At 35.4% G+C, this 22,448-nt stretch overlaps 1 protein-coding gene, 1 long non-coding RNA gene and 1 pseudogene across 2 annotated transcripts; all 3 read right to left on the bottom strand.

The window, feature by feature from the left end:
- Nucleotides 1-1,805: 1,805 nt before the first annotated feature.
- LOC128318408 (uncharacterized) lies at nt 1,806-2,200 on the bottom strand. Its single transcript, XR_008301796.1, has 2 exons — nt 2,073-2,200; nt 1,806-1,868 (listed from the first exon to the last, which is right to left on the bottom strand). It is a non-coding gene; the product is annotated as an uncharacterized LOC128318408 (long non-coding RNA).
- Nucleotides 2,201-3,123: 923 nt separating this feature from the next.
- Nucleotides 3,124-12,014, bottom strand: LOC113547058 (E3 ubiquitin-protein ligase TRIM35-like; annotated as a pseudogene).
- A 4,329-nt stretch (nt 12,015-16,343) lies between these two features.
- Nucleotides 16,344-21,331, bottom strand: LOC113534870 (E3 ubiquitin-protein ligase TRIM35-like). The gene is made up of 6 exons (XM_026927839.3): nt 20,684-21,331; nt 20,112-20,207; nt 19,789-20,019; nt 19,646-19,668; nt 19,441-19,559; nt 16,344-18,691 (listed from the first exon to the last, which is right to left on the bottom strand). The coding sequence occupies exons 1-6, from the start codon at nt 21,080-21,082 to the stop codon at nt 18,147-18,149; spliced, it is 1,413 nt and encodes a 470-aa protein (XP_026783640.3). The 5' UTR covers nt 21,083-21,331; the 3' UTR covers nt 16,344-18,146.
- Nucleotides 21,332-22,448: the final 1,117 nt, after the last annotated feature.

Genomic DNA, 22,448 nt, shown 5'->3' with positions numbered 1-22,448 from the left:
AGTGAGAAATACCCCCCAAAATCACTAGACAATACAATACAGGGCTCATATGGGCAAAATTCACATATATATATATATATATATATATATATATATATATATTCACAATATACTCAAGAAATACAGTGGTGGCCAAAATTATTAGAACACTAGTATATTCACCAGCTAAAAAAATGGTTTTAAGTCAGTTATTTCTATCTTTTGCTGTAGTGTGTCAGTAGGAAATATCAGTTTACATTTCCAAACATTCATTTTGCCATTAATTGTAATAATTCAGTAAGATTTTTTTTCCACACAGAGATCTGATCTCATCATCATCCAGTCTGTCTGGAATGACATGAAGAAACAGAACAAACTGAGACTAAATCCAGAAGAACTGTGGCAAGATCTCCAAGATTATTACAATATTTGAAGGCAGTTACACAGTGTAAGAAGTTTGCTATTGACCAGAATGGTGGTGTTTGACTTTTTTTCTTTCTTTTTTTTTTTAATTTATTTATTTATTTATTTATTTTTTATCGAACTGTGCCATCTAAGCTGTTTGTGGTTGTTTACAAAAATAGAAGCCAGTTTTAATGTTACCTTTATTGTTGGCTCAAAAGATCTGAAATATCAGAAATGGAGTTCAGCAGCATTTTGGGGCATGCTGCTTAATTTCAACAGACATTCCATTAATTTAATGTATTATTTTTCTAAGTAAGATTATTAAAAATTCTTGAAGGAAGTTGCACTTTAAAAGACCTTGTGAAGAATGTTGACTATTAAACTATGGATGTTGTTATGGTCTAATTGTTTCTAAGGACCTATGAAAGTTATATATTGCAAAACCTTGCAAAGAAAATGAATTAATTTTGTTTCTAAAAATATGCTTGTGATTATTTAAGTTTTCCACTTGTAGAGCAAATAAAGTGAATAAAAAAATCCATGTGTTCACCTTACGTATTGAACATTCATAAATGTAACATAACATTATTAAGTAAAATGTGCATATAACTAAAATGTAATAGTGACAAATCTGAATGGTTTGTATTTACTCAAAAATATTTTGTCAACTTTACCTGAATTTCTTTTGTCCATACAACTAAATTGTTAATTGTAGAAACTACTCAACACACTTGCGTGGAACCACTTGACGCTTCTTTTTTATGTAAGTCCAACAAATTTTTTTGAGTGTTTGCTATTTACACGTGTGAGTGCATGTGTTCATGTGTTAGATTAGTTTCTTTGTCTTTATAATAGCTTAATAATAGAATAGTTTAATAAAGTCTCTTCACCCACATCACCGCTGTGATATTCTACCACACACGTTTCAGCTCTGTTCATTTAAATCCTATAGTTATAGTACCTGTACTGTGTGACTTGATCACGCTCACGTTACATAATTTAATCTTGTAAATAGAAATTTGTTTAAATTAGGTTTAGTATAAGTAATGAAATCATGTTTTGATGAGAAACGTAATATTTTTATGTAAACCATACCTAATGTTTTTTCTTAAATCAACCGACCACACAGTCCATTTGTTCAGTGTGCTGCTTGTTGTGAAACGGTTCAGAGAGGTTCAGAGATCCGCTGGCCAAGCACAAGCAGATCATGGGCTTCAGGACAAGAAACAGTCTGTTTGTAAAAAAGAGTATATGCTGTATACAGTATAAATGTCCTAGCAGAACTACTGTGCCTACTAGCAAGCCGTGTTTGTTCAAATGAAACATGACTGCCCCCCTACTGGTCTTGTCTTTCCTGCGCCCGCAGCATGCGCGTGATCCTGCGTGATACCGCATGAAATCGCAGGATCCCTTTTCCTTTCACGCACATTCTCAATGGCCACATCTGTATGTGACTCGGTCCCGAGAGTCACTAGAGCTTAATTCTGGAAAAAACAGCCCCAAATTTTTTAAAGTTATTCTCTAACTACATATTAGCGTGAGTCTGCAACGATCACATCAGGTAAAGAGCCAGCTTAATAACTGCAGCAGTAAAAGCAGTCAGTCTGTGTAAAGACATCTAAATCCTCTCTAGGTGTGATTAGGTCACGATTTTAACGATCAGGTTAAAAGAGATGTAGCCAACAGACCTGTGAATGAATCAGGGATTATTTCTCCACTGATGTGAGTGCAGACAGAAATCAGTCCAGTGAAGCCCCTTCAAACACAGAGGCTGATGTGAATGATGACCAGGGCTTTGCAGGCATATACACACACCTGGATTTATGCTGTTTTGGTCTAAAAAAAAAAAAAAAAGAGATTATTTAACAGCATTGAATTTTAAAACCTCTGCAGAAACACAGTAATGTTATCACCAGAAAAAGTTCTTAACAGCTTACACTATAGTTGTGCTCTGTTTTACTGATTGTATGAATCTCTCTATTTATTTTTAAGCGACTGATAAAGCTATAGATATCATATCTTATTGCATGTTGTGGCTTCAAATCAGTTAGTGCACTTGATAGCTTTAATATAATTTATTTTCCTTTAGCAATTCCAACAGTTTAATGACATTTTCTTAAAGACATTTAACAACAACTAATTTGTGAAACACTGCCACTTAGATGATTTTTAGCTAGCTAATTCGCGGATAGCCCTTTTGTGCACATAGTGAACATAATCGCAAGATATTTGCAATTTTTCATTAAAAAACATTTTACTTTATGTGTGTATGAGAAATAAAAGTTGCTCAAATCATTGTAGGTCTTCAAAGCTTAGAATGTGTTTTTTGCTTATAAACTAATGTGCTGCTCAGAGCTCTAAAATGTTTGTATGTAAAGTCTGTTGGCACAAGAGCAGTACAATCTTGGATTGTGCACAGCACATGAAATTGTGCAGAAATGTTCCTAATTGTGGCGTGCCTGATTGCCCACATACATACAAAAAGCTAGGACATTATAGTCTCACATATACAGAGAGCACAAGCTTAATCACAGATCTGTCAGGGAGGCCCAGAATCCACTTTGGGATACTACATTAAAATGCCAGGTTGACTGCTGTCATGTATAATGTGGGCACTTAAAACAGTGCTTGTCTCATTAGACTATTTTAAAGGTAATTATAACACATAATGAGCACATCTTCATGAGTTCTTAACATTTGCATTATGGAAATTGTATCCTATGCTTTCACTTTACTTAAAGCCATCAATGACACATTTATAAAGGTCAGTAATTGTATTACCACTCAGAATAAATATTTCTAAGGCAGCACAACACATCTATCAACAACAGTATAAAATAATTCACTTATTGGGTATTGAAATAAATCTGCATTACTAATAAATCATTATGAGTGTGGTACCCACAGAAAGTGTGTACACGATTTTATAAAAAGACCTTTTTCTATGAACAATCCGAGCAGAGACTCTTATTTTAAAACGGGAAGATCGTGTATAGGTACCGTCTCCATAGCAACTCCTAACACAAACAGAGGAGCTGGCAGAGAGCAGACGCGATTCCCGTTTCTCTTCTTTGTTTCCTGTATTTACAGTAATCTGTCCACGGGTCTCCGGAGGTGGGACCTGCAACATAACTATAATAGAATAACATTATAATAATGCAGCCTGCATCTTTATAAATACATTCATGGAACCATAAGACTGACTAATTAATACGTCTAAATCAGTGTATAATGCATTATGAGTATGGGCATTGAAAAAGCAATTGTATCACTTATAAGTAATTATAACAATAATATAAATGTAACTATAACTTATTATAATGAAGTATAGGGCTTGATGTGTCTTTATAAATGTATTATAGAACAGTAATACTTGCTTATAAATGATTATACATGAGCTATAATTCATTATGAGCATGGGCTCCATAGAAAGTGTTAACAAAAGCTGTTTATTTCTCCAGTGGATTCTCCTGCAAAAATGACCAGCATGCCAAAATATTTGTTGTGTTTTATTTCCATGTTTAAGTTCTTTAATATTCTCCCAGTGTGACTAGTCCTGTTATATATGAGACCATAATGAGGCTACTGATATAATAATGGGAATAAGAGCTTAAAACTAGCTTAAACCTGACTCAGAAGGAGACAATAACACACAATCTTGGTGAATATTGTTTAAGAACGAGAACAAAATAAACATAAATCTCTACAATTGGCCTAAATATAAAAATGGCTAATACACAGTCAGACTATAACAATAATTCTCACTTGTGTTTAACTGTCACTCTTAGCATCTATTTCGACCGAACATCAAGATGCTCCAGTATCTCCACATCACCCAGTTTCTCTCAGTGATCACACCAGTTAATGGATGAACAAGCTCGGTAGCTAAGGGAGATACGCTCATGAATATTAATGAGCCTATTACTGCCATCTTATGTTTTGGAAATTTGTAAAGAATAAATCCATCTGATCTTTGCAAAACCACAAACTGCTGGTGGAGGGAAACTTAGAGCTTGAATTCTCCTCCACTGCACAGTTTCACACACAACACACACAGCCAGCTAAACATTTCACCCAGGATTAACAGCACAGCACTAACAAGTACAAATACAGTAACGACACGAGCTTTCAAAGTCTCAGTTTATTTAAAATGATTTAAAATACATCTTTAAAATTAAATCTATTTCAGATTTCAAATTCTACATTTAAACACACGTTTATAATTTTAATTTCATCCTGTGGTTTGTTTGTTTGTAGAAGCCCTGAACTGAAAGTTGTGGGAAAAAGATGGAGTTCGTCATTTAATAAACAGGAATTTCAAGATGTATCAGTATTTTGAGATATTATATTTTTTAGTACTCAGAATAAGATATTCTATCAATATTTCCAGTTTTGACATTATATTAATTTAACTGACGAGTCGAAATAATGTCATAGCTCTTCAAAAATCATTTTACAATGAACTGTTCAGTGCTTCTGTAAAAACAAACTTTCACAAAGAATATAAATGTTTTAATCTGCAATATTTCATTAATGAACTGGAATAAAACAATATCAGCTCTAACTGATCTGATTCACTCTTACAGAGCACTGAAGTGGGAGGATCTTTAGAGGAGATTTTGTACCATAAACACTTAGGAATGGCAGTAATTTGTCAGTAAATGTGTGTGTGAAAGTGTGTATGTGTGTGTTAGTGAGAGGGTCGGAGAATGACAGCTTTCCTCTGTCCCAGTCCAGCTGCACTCTGATCCTCTGGAGTTTCTGTGCTACTGAGAGGAGAGTCTCTGGCTGTGGTGTAAAACCTGCTACATATTTACCACAATAATACCACACATGCCAGATTCCACTTCTGGAGAATACATTCCCCTTCCTCTTAGCAGATTCTGTCATCACACCCACAATCCAGTGTGTACAGTCTCCAACTTCAACATCCCAGCAGTGTGTCCCTGAGTTAAAGCCCTCAGAGCCCAGGATGCAGCAATATTCATCAAATCTCTCTGGATTATCAGGAAGTTTCTGTTTCTCATCACTGAGTCTCACACTGGTCAGATCATCAGATACAATGAGTTTAGGAGGAACAGTGTTGGGGTCCAGAGTTACAGGTGCTGAAAACACACACACACACACACACACACACACACACAGTGTCACTGTACATGCTTTTCCATTTCATTAGCTTCCCTTTTTACATTTCGTTTCGATGGAGCTGAGCTAACTTAAACATTACATTAGCATGGAACTAGCTAACATTTGCCTAAACCAAAGAAATGAAAACTATATTTACGAAATTAATTAATAAACATATATAACATGCCGTGTGCCCTTTTCGGGGTGTGTTTAAATTACAAATGTAAACAATCTTTATAACAACTGTAACTCTAAAACTTTTGTAAGCTGCTGCATCGCTCCATGTTTTCATTCAGTCCCTCTGCTCAAAGCTTCAAACTCTGAACAATGTGACGGCAAGAGAAGCCTTTCAAATTAAAAGTTCTGTTACGTTACACTGCTTCAAAATGAAAAAAATGATTTCAAAATAAAAGATCCATAACATTACATGAGTTTCAAATGGAAGGTAAACACATGTATGTAAATATAATAATAATAATAATAATAATAATAATAATAATAATTCTAAATAATAATATAATAATAATTCTAAATAATCATAATAATAAATAAATAATAATAATAAAAATGTTTTTACATTACACAACATATCTGAAACATATCATTATAAAGACCACTTTAGTGTAATTAATAAAATGGAAAAACAGTGGGGAAAGAAGAACAGAGTTTTTTTATGTTTAACACAAACACACACACACACACACACAAACTTACTCAAAGAAAGAAAGAAAGAAAGAAAGAGTCTTACTGTATTGGACAGCGTGCTGCATCTTCTCCCAGACTCTGAACTTCAGGTTGGACAGATGTTTTGCCACATGGATCAGTGCTCCTGAAAGCTCCTCTGGATGCTGCAGTGTGCACTGAGCTCTGCAAAAACATTCAGGAGTCAGTGTTGCTGTGGGTTTGGATTCAGAAACACAGAGAACGAGAGAGATAGGAACCACATCACTCACCTTTTCACTGTGGCCTTGTAGTTCTGTAAAACAACAAAGCAAATATCAGTGGATACGATTTACATTTTTACAAGACTGAAATGTGATGTTTCTGATGATGGCAAGAAGTTTTACTTTCTCACAGTATAAACACTGACTAAATGATCCTCACTTGTAAGAACGAGACGTCTTCAGCTCTAATCTCCTCTTCTATGGCTCTGATTGTGTCTGAAAGAGATGATATGTCTCTGCTCAGCTTCTTAATCTTCTCCTTCATCATCTGACTCTTCTGCTCCTCTTCCTCTCTCAGTGCAGCGATCCTGGCTGCCTCTTCATCTCGTAGAAACTGGTGAAGCTTCTCAAACGCCTCTTTAATCTGCTGCTCTGTGTGTTGGGCCTGAATCTGCAGTGAAGAGGAAATTAAATGAAATATAACTGATTATGCAATGATGTAAAATATGATTATAATATCAAACCCATGTTACTGATTCTAACCTTTATATGTTCTGCAGTCTGACACCAGTTCAGTTTACAGTCTTTAAAGATCTTCAGTTTCTCCTGTAGGGGCTTCAGTGAAGTTTTCAGCTCCTCCTGAAACAAATCAACACACTGCATGGAGACTCTGTGTTTCAGCTCTTACTTTACACATCATTAACTCAGATCACTGCTCACTGAGAGGATTTAACTGTACAATGTTCAATATGTGTTTTCAAAGAACATGAGACAGTAATCGCTATATTCTCTTTTACAAGCATTCAGAAGAGCTTTTAAAATGCACAAAGTGCAGAAGAAAATAATGAAAAGATTAAACTCATAGGATCTGGGTTTATTGGTGTACACTGCTTTAGTCTAGCATGGAAGATCTGTTCCTGTTTATGTAAGTGACACTTCAGATGGTGAAAATCCGAATATGATGGAATGGCAGACTCACATTTAGTAGTTATATGAATTAACTGATCAAAAACCTAATGTAATATTGAATCTATAGATATTGTTAGTTAGAATAAACTTCTTTTTCTTTTTTTTTTAAGTGACACATGACCTCACAGGTACATTTTATTTACCTTACAGTCTGTTGCTGCCTCGTCAATGGGGCAGAATTTGTGATTGGTGTGTTTTCTTGAAGTCTGACACACAAAACACACACCGGCTGTTGATCATCCAGACAGAAGAGTTTGAGTTTCTCACTGTGCAGACTGCAGACTGTTTCAGACGCTGATGAAGATCTCTGACTTCTCTCCTGTAAGAAAGTCTCACACAGGTTCTTTAAGGCCAGGTTTATGGGAGGGGTTTCTAGAGACGACTTCCTCCTACAAACAGGACATTCTCTGGATCCTTTGGTCTCCCAGAACTGCTGCAAACACACTTTACACACACTGTGACTGCAGAGCAGAACAACAGGATCCTTGAAGATTTCACAGCACACAGGACAGGACAAATCCTCCTCTGAAAACTTACAAGCCATTTAACTGCTGTTGTTTTTCTCTCTAGTCCGAGAGTTCAGAGTTTCACTTTCACTCTGATAAAAAGTAATCACACCCTGATTTCAGGTTTCTTTCAGGTTAAACAAATAACTTTGTAGCTCCGGTTAGTAATCGCTTCCTTTCACGGTGCTGAAAATGAGACTCAGATTTCTCCCTAAACCGAGAATAAAACTAAACTCCCCAGAGCAGAACACTGCAGGCTGTTTATGAAGGACTGCAGTTGTCTCAGACTCAGCACTTCCTTAATAGGAGGAGTTTTAGAGAGACACATTATGACCTGTTACAGTCATCATTTACATCAGAAACAGCAGATAATGCTTACTTATGTTTAAGCACTGACTACAGATTAATTAAATGTAATTTTCGTACAAATTTATCCAGTGATGAATTTCATTCTTCTGAACTGAGAATAATGATTTAATTCCTGGAATCTGTTAAAGTCACAGTTTAGGACACAAGACCCAGAATGCTCTAATTCCCAGTGGGATGAACTGGATCTCAGTCAGATGTAGGATCTTTAAATTTGTGTCACCAGCAGAGAAGAAGCCCTGCTGTGTTTGTGTGTCTAGAGAAGCTGGCACGGAAATGTCAGATCCGCCGAGATCGCATTATTGTTAGTGTATTAGTTGCAGTGAACCTGCCTCTTAAATTTTTATTTCACTTAACAAACTGAGTTTTAAGCGCCACGCCTTAAAGCGGGCTACAAGTGGTGTTTATTTGCGTAACGTCGGAATGCACCGACATTTCTTATAAAAGTGCTTAAACTGTGTGCCTCAAGCAGTGCGCTAGCGAACTACTGTCTGTGTTGGTTGTCACAGCAACGATCAGACCCTGAAGTCCTGGGAGACTCTTCCGGTTCAACTCTGAACATGCGCACTCTGCCAGTGCCATATTGTAAACAAACTCTCAGGTGTAGCTAAGCTAACCCGAAGCAGTAGTGTTTATATTGACGTCCCTCATACTTATTTTTCACTTTTCTTTTCCATTTACTCTTCTCCCTTCTTGCTATTTCCCCCCCTCGTTCCACTAGAAGGAAAATACTTACCCACAACTACTTATTGTGTAAAATTTAAATTTAATCAAGCTATTAAATTTAACAGAAAACACTGGAGTGTAGACACTTCCCCATCAAGTTAAAGTCACACAATAATTGTTTAACTTTTAAAGCATTTTGAAACCCTTGTGTCCTTGCTTGGCAAGTTCCACTTTAATAGGAACGAAAGACTCCACCCCACAGGTCATTCTCCCTCAGTCAGACCACAACCCTGCTCAAAAAAAAAACAAAACAAAACACCTAAACTTGAACAGAATATGACAGAATTTTCATTTTTATTTTAACTATCTCTTTAAATGAGCAGTAACAAAAATGTCTCTTTAATTCTGAGGGTCAGAGAAAGAGGGTGGAAAATGGTCATGTAAAACATACGACATAATATAGATTTGAATAAGGGACTAAAATTGACATTATTGGGGGGAAAGTGAACTTTTTTGATGTATTCATGTATTGAAAAAAATGGACTGAAGTTTAGAAGAAGTGGTGTAAAAAAGGTGTGACAATTGAACTAATGTACCTTGCCATCTGTTACTTCATAAAGGCTTTTTGATTCTTGATTCAGAGGTGGGTTGTTGCCCTCTGAACTAGTATTAAGCAGCTCATCAGGTGTTCTCTCCTCACATGTACATTTATCAGGTGTGATCTCATCAGGTGTGGAGGTTCCATTGTCTTTAAGAAAAGATGGACCTGCAACCAAACAGACAATGATGGGGATAAATGTATTTAGGCCTCTATATACACAGTGGATTCAGAAAGTATTCAGATCCCTTCAGTATTTCACATTTTGTTATGTTGCAGCCGTATGCTAAAATGCCTTAAGTTTTTTTTATCTACAATCCATACCCCGTAATGCCAAAGCAAAAACCAGAATTTATGGTAAGCACACAGCCAAAACAACACAAGAGTGGCTTAGGGACAACTCTGCGAATGTCCCTGTGTGGCCCAGCCAGAGCCCGGACTTGAGCCCAATCAGTCCTGAGAGGAGAGACCTGAAAATGGCTGTCCACTGACGGTCCCCATCCAACCTGATGGAGTATAGGATTATGTGAAAAAAATTATTTAAAGCATTTTATCATAAGACTGCAACATAGCAAAATGTGGAGAAAATGAAGGGGTCTGAATACTTTCTGAATGTAATGTAAATGTTTTGGAACAATACTTGTTTTTAAGAAGGCTCTTTGCAGCACTTCATTTATATTCTGCTGCAGTGTAACGTTGAGACTTCTGTATGTAGCCAGCTCTGCAACAAGCTCCTCCTTTTCCTTTTCTAATTCAGCACATCTTTAATGTTGTACAGAATAAGAAACAGAGAAGAAATTTAAGTTTTGCTTATCGGTTTCTGATATAAACTACTAATATTCTGAAAATTACTGCTAAACTTTCATTATTTAGAATCTCTTATTATAGGCTACTTGTGTTTGAAACAAATGGAAAACTTTTATTATTCAGAAACTCTTACTTTTGTTTGCACTCTGACAGCTCTTCTTGTAAGTCTTGTTTTTGTTTCTTTATGGAGCAGTATTTTATTTGTAAGTTCTCATATATTTTTTGAACTGCTCCGTCATCACCATCTTCACTGTCAGAAAACTCCTCTTTCCTTTTCTTTGGGTCTGTCTGTAATAGTGGGGCCTTTCTCTTCCTTGACTTTCTCTCTTCAAGGATTTGCAAAAGGCTTTTTCTTTTTTCAGATGCCTCAACTGTCTTTAGGGTTTTCCGTAAAGCATCATCATTATTATCAACAGAAATGTAACAAAGACCTTGTACAAAATGGTAATGAATGGCCAATCCAGGCTCCTGCAAAGGTTGAATTCTGTTATGTTTGAATGTTAGAGACCGATGGCTTTAGTCACTATTCGCTTTCATTGTATGGGGGGAAAAAAAGAAAAGAAAAAAAGATGGTGACTGAGGCTGTCAGCCACTAACATTCTGCTCAACATTATCTTTAATGTTCCACTGAAGAAATAAAGTCATACAGGTTTGGAACAACAAGACAGTGAATTTCATTTTTCTGTGAGCTATCCCTTTAAGACTTTTCTTGACACCTGTATAATCCATTACATCCATTATAAAGGTCTTCCTAATGTCTTATAATACACAATGCATTATATATTCTCATTAATACTTGTAACCGCAGTTATAATGCATTATATTGCCACATGTTATTCATGGTGTCATGACAAGACATAAGACATCAAATTGGGTGATGATAATATGTTTTAATACATTATATTCTATAAAGTTATAACAGATAGGTAAGTTTTATAATGTACGAGTGTTTACAACTATAACGTGCATTATAAATAATTATGAATATATATTAGCATAAAAAACAATAATAAATTAAAAACAAACTCTGATGTGTATGTATATTATTCGGCTAATAATAGTTAAACCTTGTCGTGCTGAAACAGCCCAATTCACTGAAGAGTTTAAATGAACCGATTCGCGACTATGAATCTCACCTCATCATAACGCTGCAACGTGCTGTTGGGATCATTTCGATAATCTCGATAATGAGTTTTGATTCATTTTGGAGTCAGACTATAAACTGAAGCGAATCGGATGAACTGCCAAGTGAGTTGGATTCAGAAAGATTCATTAAAAAACGATCCCAAAGGGTGATTCATTTGAGAACAGTATGTCACTAGACGACGAGAAAACGTACATCTCAATAAATGGGTAAGTCATTTTCACAGGTTTTGAAAACCAAAGTAAGTTCTTAATTAACACATACGCTTTTCTACTTCAGTGCTCCTTTTTCTTTTGCAGTTGCTGTTTCGTCCTTGTCATCATCCTGACTAAGGATTTTTGCTATTCGTATCTGTTTGGAGGGGCTGGCTAATTCCTCTTCCATCTCTTCACGGGTCTCTGGAGGTGATAAACCAAGCCACAGTTAATGTAAGTAGATTTCTAGCTTTCTAGTCAGCTCAGGTAGGCAGCTGAATTTATGTTACTCGAAGCCAATTTACTTTATCTAAAACTTAACCTTACCTTTTATCAAAAGTACCTGAGCTTTATAATATGAGTTTTCCCAGCGAACAAGATACAAAATGTCCTGCTGATAATTTTTAGATGTTAACACTAACAACTTCCTCAATCTTTACATTGATAAAACTTATACTTATAATACTTGTTCCAGGCTATTCAGTTAAATTTTTCTGTATAGATGCCGAAACGAAAATATAAAGAATACCTGGAGCCTGGCAGTGTGTCCAGGATACCAGTCAAAACCAGGCAAAGGCTTGAGAAGAAGGCTGCTTCTGAGGCAACTACATGTTTCTATTAACTATCCATCTAACAATTTAAAATGCAATGAGCATAATTGTGAAATTTAAGTAATAAACATTACACTGTTAAAATAGTACAGAATTTTAAAGCCCTTACATTGTTTTAAAGGTGGGAGATCCATCAGGGACAAACACCTGCTCACAATCATACCAGACCCCTTCTGACATGGTATGGTACCCTTCTGAAGCTCCTTTGCACCTAAATGAATTGACTTAAGACTCAGAGAATATAAAGAATACCTGGAGCCTGGCAGTGTGTCCAGCTTCCTGTCTTTTTTTTAATTTTTTTTTTAAATTATTTGCTCCTGATTAAAAACCTGTACCACTTCTATATAAGTTAGCATTTGTTTGAAGTTTATTGATTCTTAGGTAATAATCTAAAATGTACAGCAGACACATGAGCAAGACATCTGTTTAGTATAGGTATAACGTAAGCACCTCTCTGTCCAATTCACACACTGTGCTCACTGAAAAGGTGTAAAAGACGTCAAGTCAGTTGGAATTGTCACGTCTCACTTTAAAAGAAAGCTACAGCCTGAAACGCATTAAATATGTTAGTATTTACATATTTGTGATGTGTTTAGTGATTCTGGTGCTAATTTGTTGTCAGACATAGAAACTCAGAATTTGTTATAGAATAAACCTTGGACGCTGTTGAAGATCACATGTTAATTATAAATGTTAATATGCAGGATGGATGAACTTAAAAAAGTCTTACTTTGTTAATACAGTAAATGTATTACGACAAAATAGTTTTTGTTCGCTGGTTACTTTACATGTGGCCCACTAATTATTTTCTAGATTTAGTTGTAGATGTACAACTTTCAATAGGCTGCTCCCATAAATGAATAGTCAATATACAGCATACAGTTTTTTCTTTTTTACAGTTTTGCTAAATAAACTGATATTAACACCTCTTACTCTAATTTGTTACTAATCAATTGTGCATAAACAGTATTTTTTTCTGTAATTTTACGGTTCCTGAATACTGCATAGCTGTAAAACATGTCAGGTATTGCTATAGATACACAGCAGCATACTGCATGTTTACACTGAAGCTGTGTACTGTAAAATGCACAATAAGTTACAGGTAATTTTAGTTGCCAGTATTATAAATATACAGCACTTTTCTTTAAAATATTTACTGCACTTACTGTATACAGTAATTTTCCAATAGTAAATAAATATTAATATTGCAAAATCACAGTCGAATCACAGTAAACAAATATTTGATTGCTGCAAAATTCCAGCAAGATTAGAAATAACTGCTGGTAAAATTACATTAAATTACCATCAAAATAACTGTACAGTTACAGCAAGTGTGTGGTAAAATCACAGCCGAAGATAAATATTGCAAGGGAAAAATGTAGCAAAAATGGCCTGGGTCTTTATCATAGTAAATAAATGTTGGTGAAAATCACTCACACAGTGGCAGCAGTAAAGGTGCTGCACTGTTAAATAATCATTCATAAAATTCCACCTTAATAAACTGTAATTTTAATTAGAAATTAATCTTATCCTGCTCAGCTTCAGCAATTACTGAGAGAGAAAACATAAATAAGGCATCATTACAATATGTAACGCAATATTACAACCTGCATCTGCACAAAATGCCACGAATGCACAACTATACATGATAGTCAGGATGTGTAAATCACGTTGTGAATATGCTCTTTCTGTAACAACACATCTGGTAAATGTTGCCACATGTTTAAAATAATAAATTAAAGTGTTTGAACATTTGTTTTAATTTTGCATTTCAACTAAAATGTTATTTTCCACTAAAACTAGATGCCATTTTAGTTAGAGTAAAACTAACAAAAATTAATGAATATGGTACTTAAGCCACTTAAACCTAAGGACTTGTTTTGCAAGCCAGGCTCTTTCACTATTATATCCAATCCACTGTACAAGCACATGCTCCACCATCTCTGGAAGTCCACATGTGTTACACAAGCCCATATCATGTTTACCAATGATATTTAGTGTCTGATTTAGTGCAGTGTGCCCTATTCGGAGAAGTGAAATAACAGTATCATCACTTCTATTGCCACAAACCGCTCTCTCGTTCCCTGCTACCCTTTGGGTCCTATACAGATGTCTTCCCTTATCCTCCTTATCCCACATCTCTTGCCACATTCCCTTTACTGCTCCTTTAATTAACCCTTTAATTTCTGATTTGCTTAATAATATATCTATTTCCGGATGCTTTAAAGCTTTTTTGGTCATATCATCTGCTTCTTCGTTACGTTCCACCCCTACATGAGCTGGTACCCATAAAAAAATAATTATTATTCCTTGTTGATGTAACCTGTATGGAGTCTGAAGAATTTCTAAGAGTATGTCTCCTCTTGATGTAGATTTCCCATCCATTAAACTTAAAAGACTATTTTAAAGGCAATTATAACACATAATGAGCACATCTTCATGACTTCATGACAACATTTGCATTATGGAAATTACATCCTATGATTTCACTTTACTTAAAGCCATCAATGACACATTTACAAAGGTCAGTAATTGTATTACCACTCAGAATAAATATTTCTAAGGCAGCACAACACATCTATCAACAACAGTATAAAATAATTCACTTACTGGGTATTGAAATAAATCTGCATTACTAATAAATCATTATGAGTGTGGTACCCACAGAAAGTGTGTACACGATTTTATAAAAAGACCTTTTTCTATGAACAATCCGAGCAGAGACTTTTATTTTAAAACGGGAAGATCGCGTATAGAGGCCATCTGTTTCTCTGTTTCTCTTCTTTATTTCCTGTATTTACAGGTAAAATTATTGAAGTGTTTGTACAAATAACATAACATGAGTCGAAGCGAAGTGTATATTGTGCTATAGTTGAGAGACATTTTGGAAATCTGACATGTTATTTGTGAAAAGTGTCATGCAGGGCACAGAGACGATACAAGTGATGTATATAATTCTGTAAACTTTATATTTTTAACCAAATCTGTTGTTATTTATGTAATCCGAGATAAAAGTGTTTATTAGTTATGTTAAAAATACTTAAATGCTGAATAGAAAGCTCACTCTGAACTTGCGCTTTGTGCACCTTCTGGTCACGTGATTAGTGACGGTTAACGGCAGCCTGTGCAGCTGTTACTGTTTGGTTTCATTAATATTGAAATACTGTATGTGGAATATAAATTACACGAATGCATTACAGTGTAAAACAGCTTTAATATATAAACTGCGTTTCAATTGTTTGGCGTGCAGGTGGTTGTCTGTCGCTGGAAGAACAATTTTGGGTAGGTCGTTTTATGAATGTTCTTCTTTTCGAAGAGAGCGTTAGTATTTCATTCGTCAGTCATTTGTATGATTAGATCTGTGAGGTATTTAAATTAGTGCTGGCCTACGCGTCGCTGGTTAAAAGCCATTGACTTATGATCAGGTAAACTGTATGGGATGATGTTATGGTGTGTAATCATGCAATTGTTTTTTTAGTTGACTTTTGGATGTGTGCCTCAGACATTTTCATGCTGGTTATTCTGAATTGAATAATTGGTGTATACTGAAATATCGACACTGCGTATTGCATGTGAGTGTTGACGATTGATCGACTGTTAAAGTGAATCATTTTTTTGTAGTACTTTCTTTTGTCAAGAAGTAATTTTTAATTATGTGATTGCTTTTAGTTGATTGTAGATGTCTTAAATTCTCTCATGCTGGTTATCTTGGGCTGGATGAGTGGCAGATGCTGAACGAATGGTACAGCATACTGCACTACGTCTATGGTGATGATTGTAGCCGTTTAATGGCGTGTGATCAGCTAAAAGCTTCAAAGGTATTTATTTTAATTTTTATTCTGAGGCTAGGATACCTAGCATTTTAATATTGATTGTAATTAAATTAGTTGTCCTGACTGAGAATGTGGGATTGTATAACATGGGTTGACAAATTGTGTTTTGTTGCTTAATGTTTTCTCTTTTTTTTTTTTTTTTTTTTTTTAATAGAGTTGTTGCTGTCTAGCTCAGTTGATCACTGTTTCCCTGCCTTGATTTTGTTTTTGTGTTTTGTTGTTTTTTTGTGAATTGTCCTATTTTGTTTCTTTTTTTTTTTGTTGTTGTTGTTGTTGGCCCATGACTGCTGTATGTCAACTAGGCTATTACTGGCAGCTTTACTTATTGTAACTATATAGGGAGGAAGCATATTCACTCTCATTCACATGTGTAAAGTGGTTTGGTTTATTTTATGCTTTGAGGTGTTGTGTGTGAAAATGGAAGTTTTTTTTTTTTTTTTGGGTGTATTGTATTAATCTATCTTTTTTCGTGTTAATTTCTTTTTTTGTGATATCCTCCGTGGTTATTTGTTTCCATTTTGTATAAGTAAATTGATCCCACTTTTAAGTGAAGCTACTTGAGATTAAAGAAATTGAAATTGTGTTTATAGTAATTTAGCTGTAAGGATATTGATTGATTTGAATAGCCATGTGGGAAAACCCTTTACATGGCCTGGGATCTCCCACCAAATAAAATCGGAGTGGCGTAGTCAAGAGCAGTGAATAAGAGTACTTACTGTGCATCATCACAACTGTCATACGGTGTGGAAGATTTATGCTTGAATAGACTTAATGAGAAAGAGACAGTGTAAAGCAACTTAAGAAGGAGGCACAATGAAATAAAAAATAAAGCATTTAAAATCTTATGTTCAAACAACAATTGTTTGTTAAATGCTGCATATTGATGTAACAATAAAAACACAAACAGAGGAGCTGGCAGAGAGCAGACGCGATTCCCGTTTCTCTTCTTTGTTTCCTGTATTCACAGTAATCTGTCCACGGGTCTCCGGAGGTAGGACCTGCAACATAACTATAATAGAATAACATTATAATAATGCAGCCTGTATCTTTATAAATACATTCATGGAACCATAAGACTGACTAATTAATACGTCTAAATCAGTGTATAATGCATTATGAGTATGGACATTGAAAAAGCAAGTGTATCACTTATAAGTAATTATAACAATAATATAAATGTAACTATAACTTATTATAATGAAGTATAGGGCTTGATGTGTCTTTATAAATGTATTATAGAACAGTAATACTTGCTTATAAATGATTATACATGGGCTATAATTCATTATGAGCATGCGCTTCATAGAAAGTGTTAACAAAAGTTGTTTATTTCTCCAGTGGATTCTCCTGCAAAAATGACCAGCATGCCAAAATATTTGTTGTGTTTTATTTCCATGTTTAAGTCCTTTAATATTCTCCCAGTGTGACTAGTCCTGTTATATATGAGACCATAATGAGGCTACTGATAGATATAATAGTGGGAATAAGAACTTAAAACTAGCTTAAACCTGACTCAGAAGGAGACAATAACACACAATCTTGGTGAATATTGTTTAAGAACGAGAACAAAATAAACATAAATCTCTACAATTAGCCTAAAATTTACAAATACAGTAAAGACACGAGCTTTCAAAGTCTCAGTTTATTTAAAATGATTTAAAATACATCTTTAAAATTAAATCTATTTCAGATTTCAAATTCTACATTTAAACACACGTTTATAATTTTAATTTCATCCTGTGGTTTGTTTGTTTGTGGAAGCACTGAACTGAAAGTTTTGGGAAAAAGATTTAGTCATTTAATAAACAGGAATTTCAAGATGTATCAGTATTTTGAGATATTATATTTTTTAGTACTCAGAATAAGATATTCTATCAATATTTCCAGTTTTGACATTATATTAATTTAACTGACGAGTCGAAATAACGTCATAGCTCTTGAAAAAACATTTCACAATAAACTGTTCAGTGCTTCTGTAAAAACAAACTTTCACAAAGAACATAAATGTTTTAATCTGCAATATTTCATTAATGAACCGGAATAAAACAATATCAGCTCTAACTGATCTGATTCACTCTTACAGAGCACTGAAGTGGGAGGATCTTTAGAGGAGATTCTTTACCATAAACATATAGGAATGGCAGTAATTTGTCAGTAAATGTGTGTGTGAAAGTGTGTATGTGTGTGTTAGTGAGAGGGTCGGAGAATGACAGCTTTCCTCTGTCCCAGTCCAGCTGCACTCTGATCCTCTGGAGTTTCTGTGCTACTGAGAGGAGAGTGAAAGGCTGTGGTGTAAAACCTGCTACATATTCACAATGATAATACTCCACACACCAGATTCCACTTCTGGAGAATACATTCCCCTTCCTCTGAGTAGATTCTGTCATCACACCCACAATCCAGTGTGTACAGTCTCCAACTTCAACATCCCAGCAGTGTGTCCCTGAGTTAAAGCCCTCAGAGCCCAGGATGCAGCAATATTCATCAAATCTCTCTGGATTATCAGGAAGTTTCTGTTCCTCATCACTGAGTCTCACACTGGTCAGATCATCAGATACAATGAGTTTAGGATGAACAGTGTTGGGGTCCAGAGTTACAGGTGCTGAAAACACACACACACACACACACACACACAGTGTCACTGTACATGCTTTTCCATTTCATTAGCTTCCCTTTTTACATTTCGTTTCGATGGAGCTAAGCTAACTTAAACATTACATTAGCATGGAACTAGCTAACATTTGCCTAAACCAAAGAAACTATAACTGTAATTACAAAATTAATTAATAAACATATACAACATGCCGTGTGCCCTTTTCGGGGTGTGTTTAAATTACAAATGTAAACAATCTTTATAACAATTGTAACTCTAAAACTTTTGTAAGCTGCTGCATCGCTCCACGTTTTCAGTCCCTCTGCTCAAAGCTTCAAACTCTGTGCAGTCGGAATAGAAGCCTTTCAAAATAAAAGTTCTGTTACGTTACACTGCTTCAAAATGAAAAAGGATTTCAAAATAAAAGTTCTATTACGTCACACTGTTTCATAATGAAAAAAAAAAAAAGATTTCAAAATAAAAGATCCATAACGTTACATGAGTTTCAAATGGAAGGCAAACACATGTATGTAAATAATAATAATAATAATAATAATAATTCTAAATAATAATAATAATAATGTTTTTACATTACACAAATGAAACATATCTTTATAAAGACCACTTTAGTATAATTAATAAAATAGAAAAACAGTGGGGAAAGAAGAACAGAGTTTTTTTTTTCGTTTAACACAAACACACACACACAAACTTACTCAAAGAAAGAAAGAAAGAAAGAAAGAAAGGAAGAGTCTTACTGTATTGGACGGCATCCTGCATCTTCTCCCAGATTCTGAACTTCAGGTTGGACAGATGTTTTGCCACATGGATCAGTGCTCCTGAAAGCTCCTCTGGATGCTGCAGTGTGCACTGGGCTCTGCAAAAACATTCAGGAGTCAGTGTTGCTGTGGGTTTGGATTCAGAAACACAGAGAACGAGAGAGACAGGAACCACATCACTCACCTTTTCACTGTGTCCTTGTAGTTCTGTAAAACAACAAAGTAAATATCAGTGGATATGATTTACATTTTTACACGACTGAAATGTGATGTTTCTGATGATGGCAAGAAGTTTTACTTTCTAAATACTGACTAAACGATCCTCACTTGTAAGAACGAGATGTCTTCAGCACTTATCTCCTCTTCTATGTCTCTGATTGTGTCTGAAAGAGATGATATGTCTCTGCTCAGCTTCTCAATCTTCTCCTTCATCATCTGACTCTTCTGCTCCTCTTCCTCTCTCAGTGCAGCGATCCTGGCTGCCTCTTCATTTCGTAGAAACTGGTGAAGCTTCTCAAACACCTCTTTAATCTGCCGCTCTGTGTGTTGGGCCTGAATCTGCAATGAAGAGGAAATTAAATGAAATATAACTGACTATGCAATGATGCAAAATATGATCATAATATCAAACCCATGTTATTGATTCTAACCTTTATATGTTCTGCAGTCTGACTCCAGTTCAGTTTACAGTCTTTAAAGATCTTCAGTTTCTCCTGTAGGGGCTTCAGTGCAGTTTTGACCTCCTCCTGAAACAAATCAACACACTGCATGGAGACTCTGTGTTTCAGCTCTTACTTTACACATCGTTAACTCAGATCACTGCTCACTGAGAGGATTTAACTGTATAATGTTCAGTATGTGTTTTTAAAGAACATGAGACAGTAATAGCTATACTCTCTTTTACAAGCATTCAGAAGAGCTTTTAAAATGCACCAAGTGCAGAAGAAAATAATGAAAAGATTAGACTCATAGGATCTGGGTTTATTGGTGTACACTGCTTTAGTCTAACATGGAAGATCTGTTCCTGTTCATGTAAGTGACACTTCAGATGGTGAAAATCCGAATATGATGGAATGGCAGACTCACATTTAGTAATTATATGAATTAACTGGTCAAAAATCAAATGGAATATTGAACCCATAGACATTGTTAGTTAGAATGAACTTTTTTTTCTTTTTTTTCTTTAAAGTGACACATGACCTCACAGGTACATTTTATTTACCTTACAGTCTGTTACTGCCTCTTCAATGGGGCAGAATTTGTGGTTGGTGTGTTTTCTTGAAGTCTGACACACCACACACACCGGCTGTTGATCGTCCAGACAGAAGAGTTTGAGTTTCTCACTGTGCAGACTGCAGACTGTTTCAGATGCTGATGAAGAGCTCTGACTTCTCTCCTGTAAGAAAGTCTCACACAGGTTCTTTAAGGCCAGGTTTGTGGGAAGATCAGACATAGATGACTTCCTCCTACAAACAGGACATTCTCTGGATCCTTTGGTCTCCCAGAACTGCTGCAAACACACTTTACACACACTGTGACTGCAGTGTATAAAAACAGGATCCTTGAAGATTTCACAGCACACAGGACAGGAGAAATCCTCCTCTGAAAACTTATAAGCCATTTTATTTTACTGCTGTTGTTGTTCTCTCCAATCCAAATGCTTAGAATTTCACTTTCACTTTGGTGCAAAGCATTCACACCCTGAATTCAGGTTTCTTTCAGGTTAAACAAATAACTTTGTAGGTCCAGTTAGTAATCACTTCCTTTCACAGTGCCGAAAATGAGATTTAGATTTCTTCACAAAGTGAGAATAAAACTAAACTCCCCAGAGCAGAACACTGCAGGCTGTTTATGAAGGACTGCCGTCGTCTCAGACTCAGCACTTCCTTAATAGGAGGAGTTTTAGGGAGACACGTTATGACCTCATTTACAGTCATCTTTTACATCAGAAACAGCAGATATCACTTACTTAAAGGTGCAACAGTCGAATTTTTAATCTTTACTTGTACAAATAACCTGGAAGATATCTACAACATTATTTATAAAAAAAGATTAAGGCATGGCCTTATCATAAATTTATTAATTTTCTGAGAAAACCTGTTTACAAAACTGACTTCCGGTCTGGAATACTTGTTTGTGTTTGGATGCGCCTCCTGTCAGTTATTTTATAGACACTCTACTCCAGGTCCTGGGGGCGGAGCTTCTAGAAACATGTGCGGAATCATTCAAATGTCGAATCCACCAACTGTTAGAGACCTAATTTTACCCAGCTCCATTGAAATAGAGAGTTGCGATACTGCCATAGAGAGTTGCGATACTGCCATAGACTTCTGCTGTAATCGGGGAATGCGGAAGTGACGCATGTCGTGGGGCAACAGATAGTTATAAACACTGACTAGTTTCAGCAGTGAACCCCATTCATTTCACTCACTGTTAAGATAATGAAATCACTGCATTTTTTAACATTTTAACGCATTAGCTCACCTCTCATTAATCTAATCAATAGTGGTGTTTTATGTAGCCAGCTTTAGTTAATGTTTATCATTAGATAATAGCTAGATTCTTACATTCTAATTGCAATGAGCAACACTTTACTAGCTACCATAACCAGATGTCAGTTGGCCTACACTTACCTCAAATTAATTGCAGTTATTGGCATTCGTTAACACACAAAGTTTATCTTCAGTGATTAGAATTTTTGTTTAAGTTAGCAACACTTAGTACAAGACCGTATGTAGCAACTTTCCATTAAACTGCTGGTATTGGTAATAGGAGTAAGCAAGTAGTTGACGCGTAGAAAATTAGAGTCTATGCAAACAGATGTAAGATGCAAATAGTCTCTTTCTTTATTGTGCTTCAATGAATAAACATTGCTTCAATTAGCTTCCTGTGGTGTCATTTTGTTTAGTTCACAAAAAGTCCACACAAACTCCATACCTTGTAGATACAGCATACTGTTCAACACGGTCCAACACATAATCCAAAAA

Source organism: Pangasianodon hypophthalmus, chromosome 5, assembly GCF_027358585.1.
Source record: "Pangasianodon hypophthalmus isolate fPanHyp1 chromosome 5, fPanHyp1.pri, whole genome shotgun sequence".
In the NCBI taxonomy this organism is placed as follows: Eukaryota; Metazoa; Chordata; class Actinopteri; order Siluriformes; family Pangasiidae; genus Pangasianodon; species Pangasianodon hypophthalmus.
The sequence above is the reverse complement of the archived record's forward strand: the minus strand, read 5'-3'. Positions and strand labels throughout refer to the sequence as shown.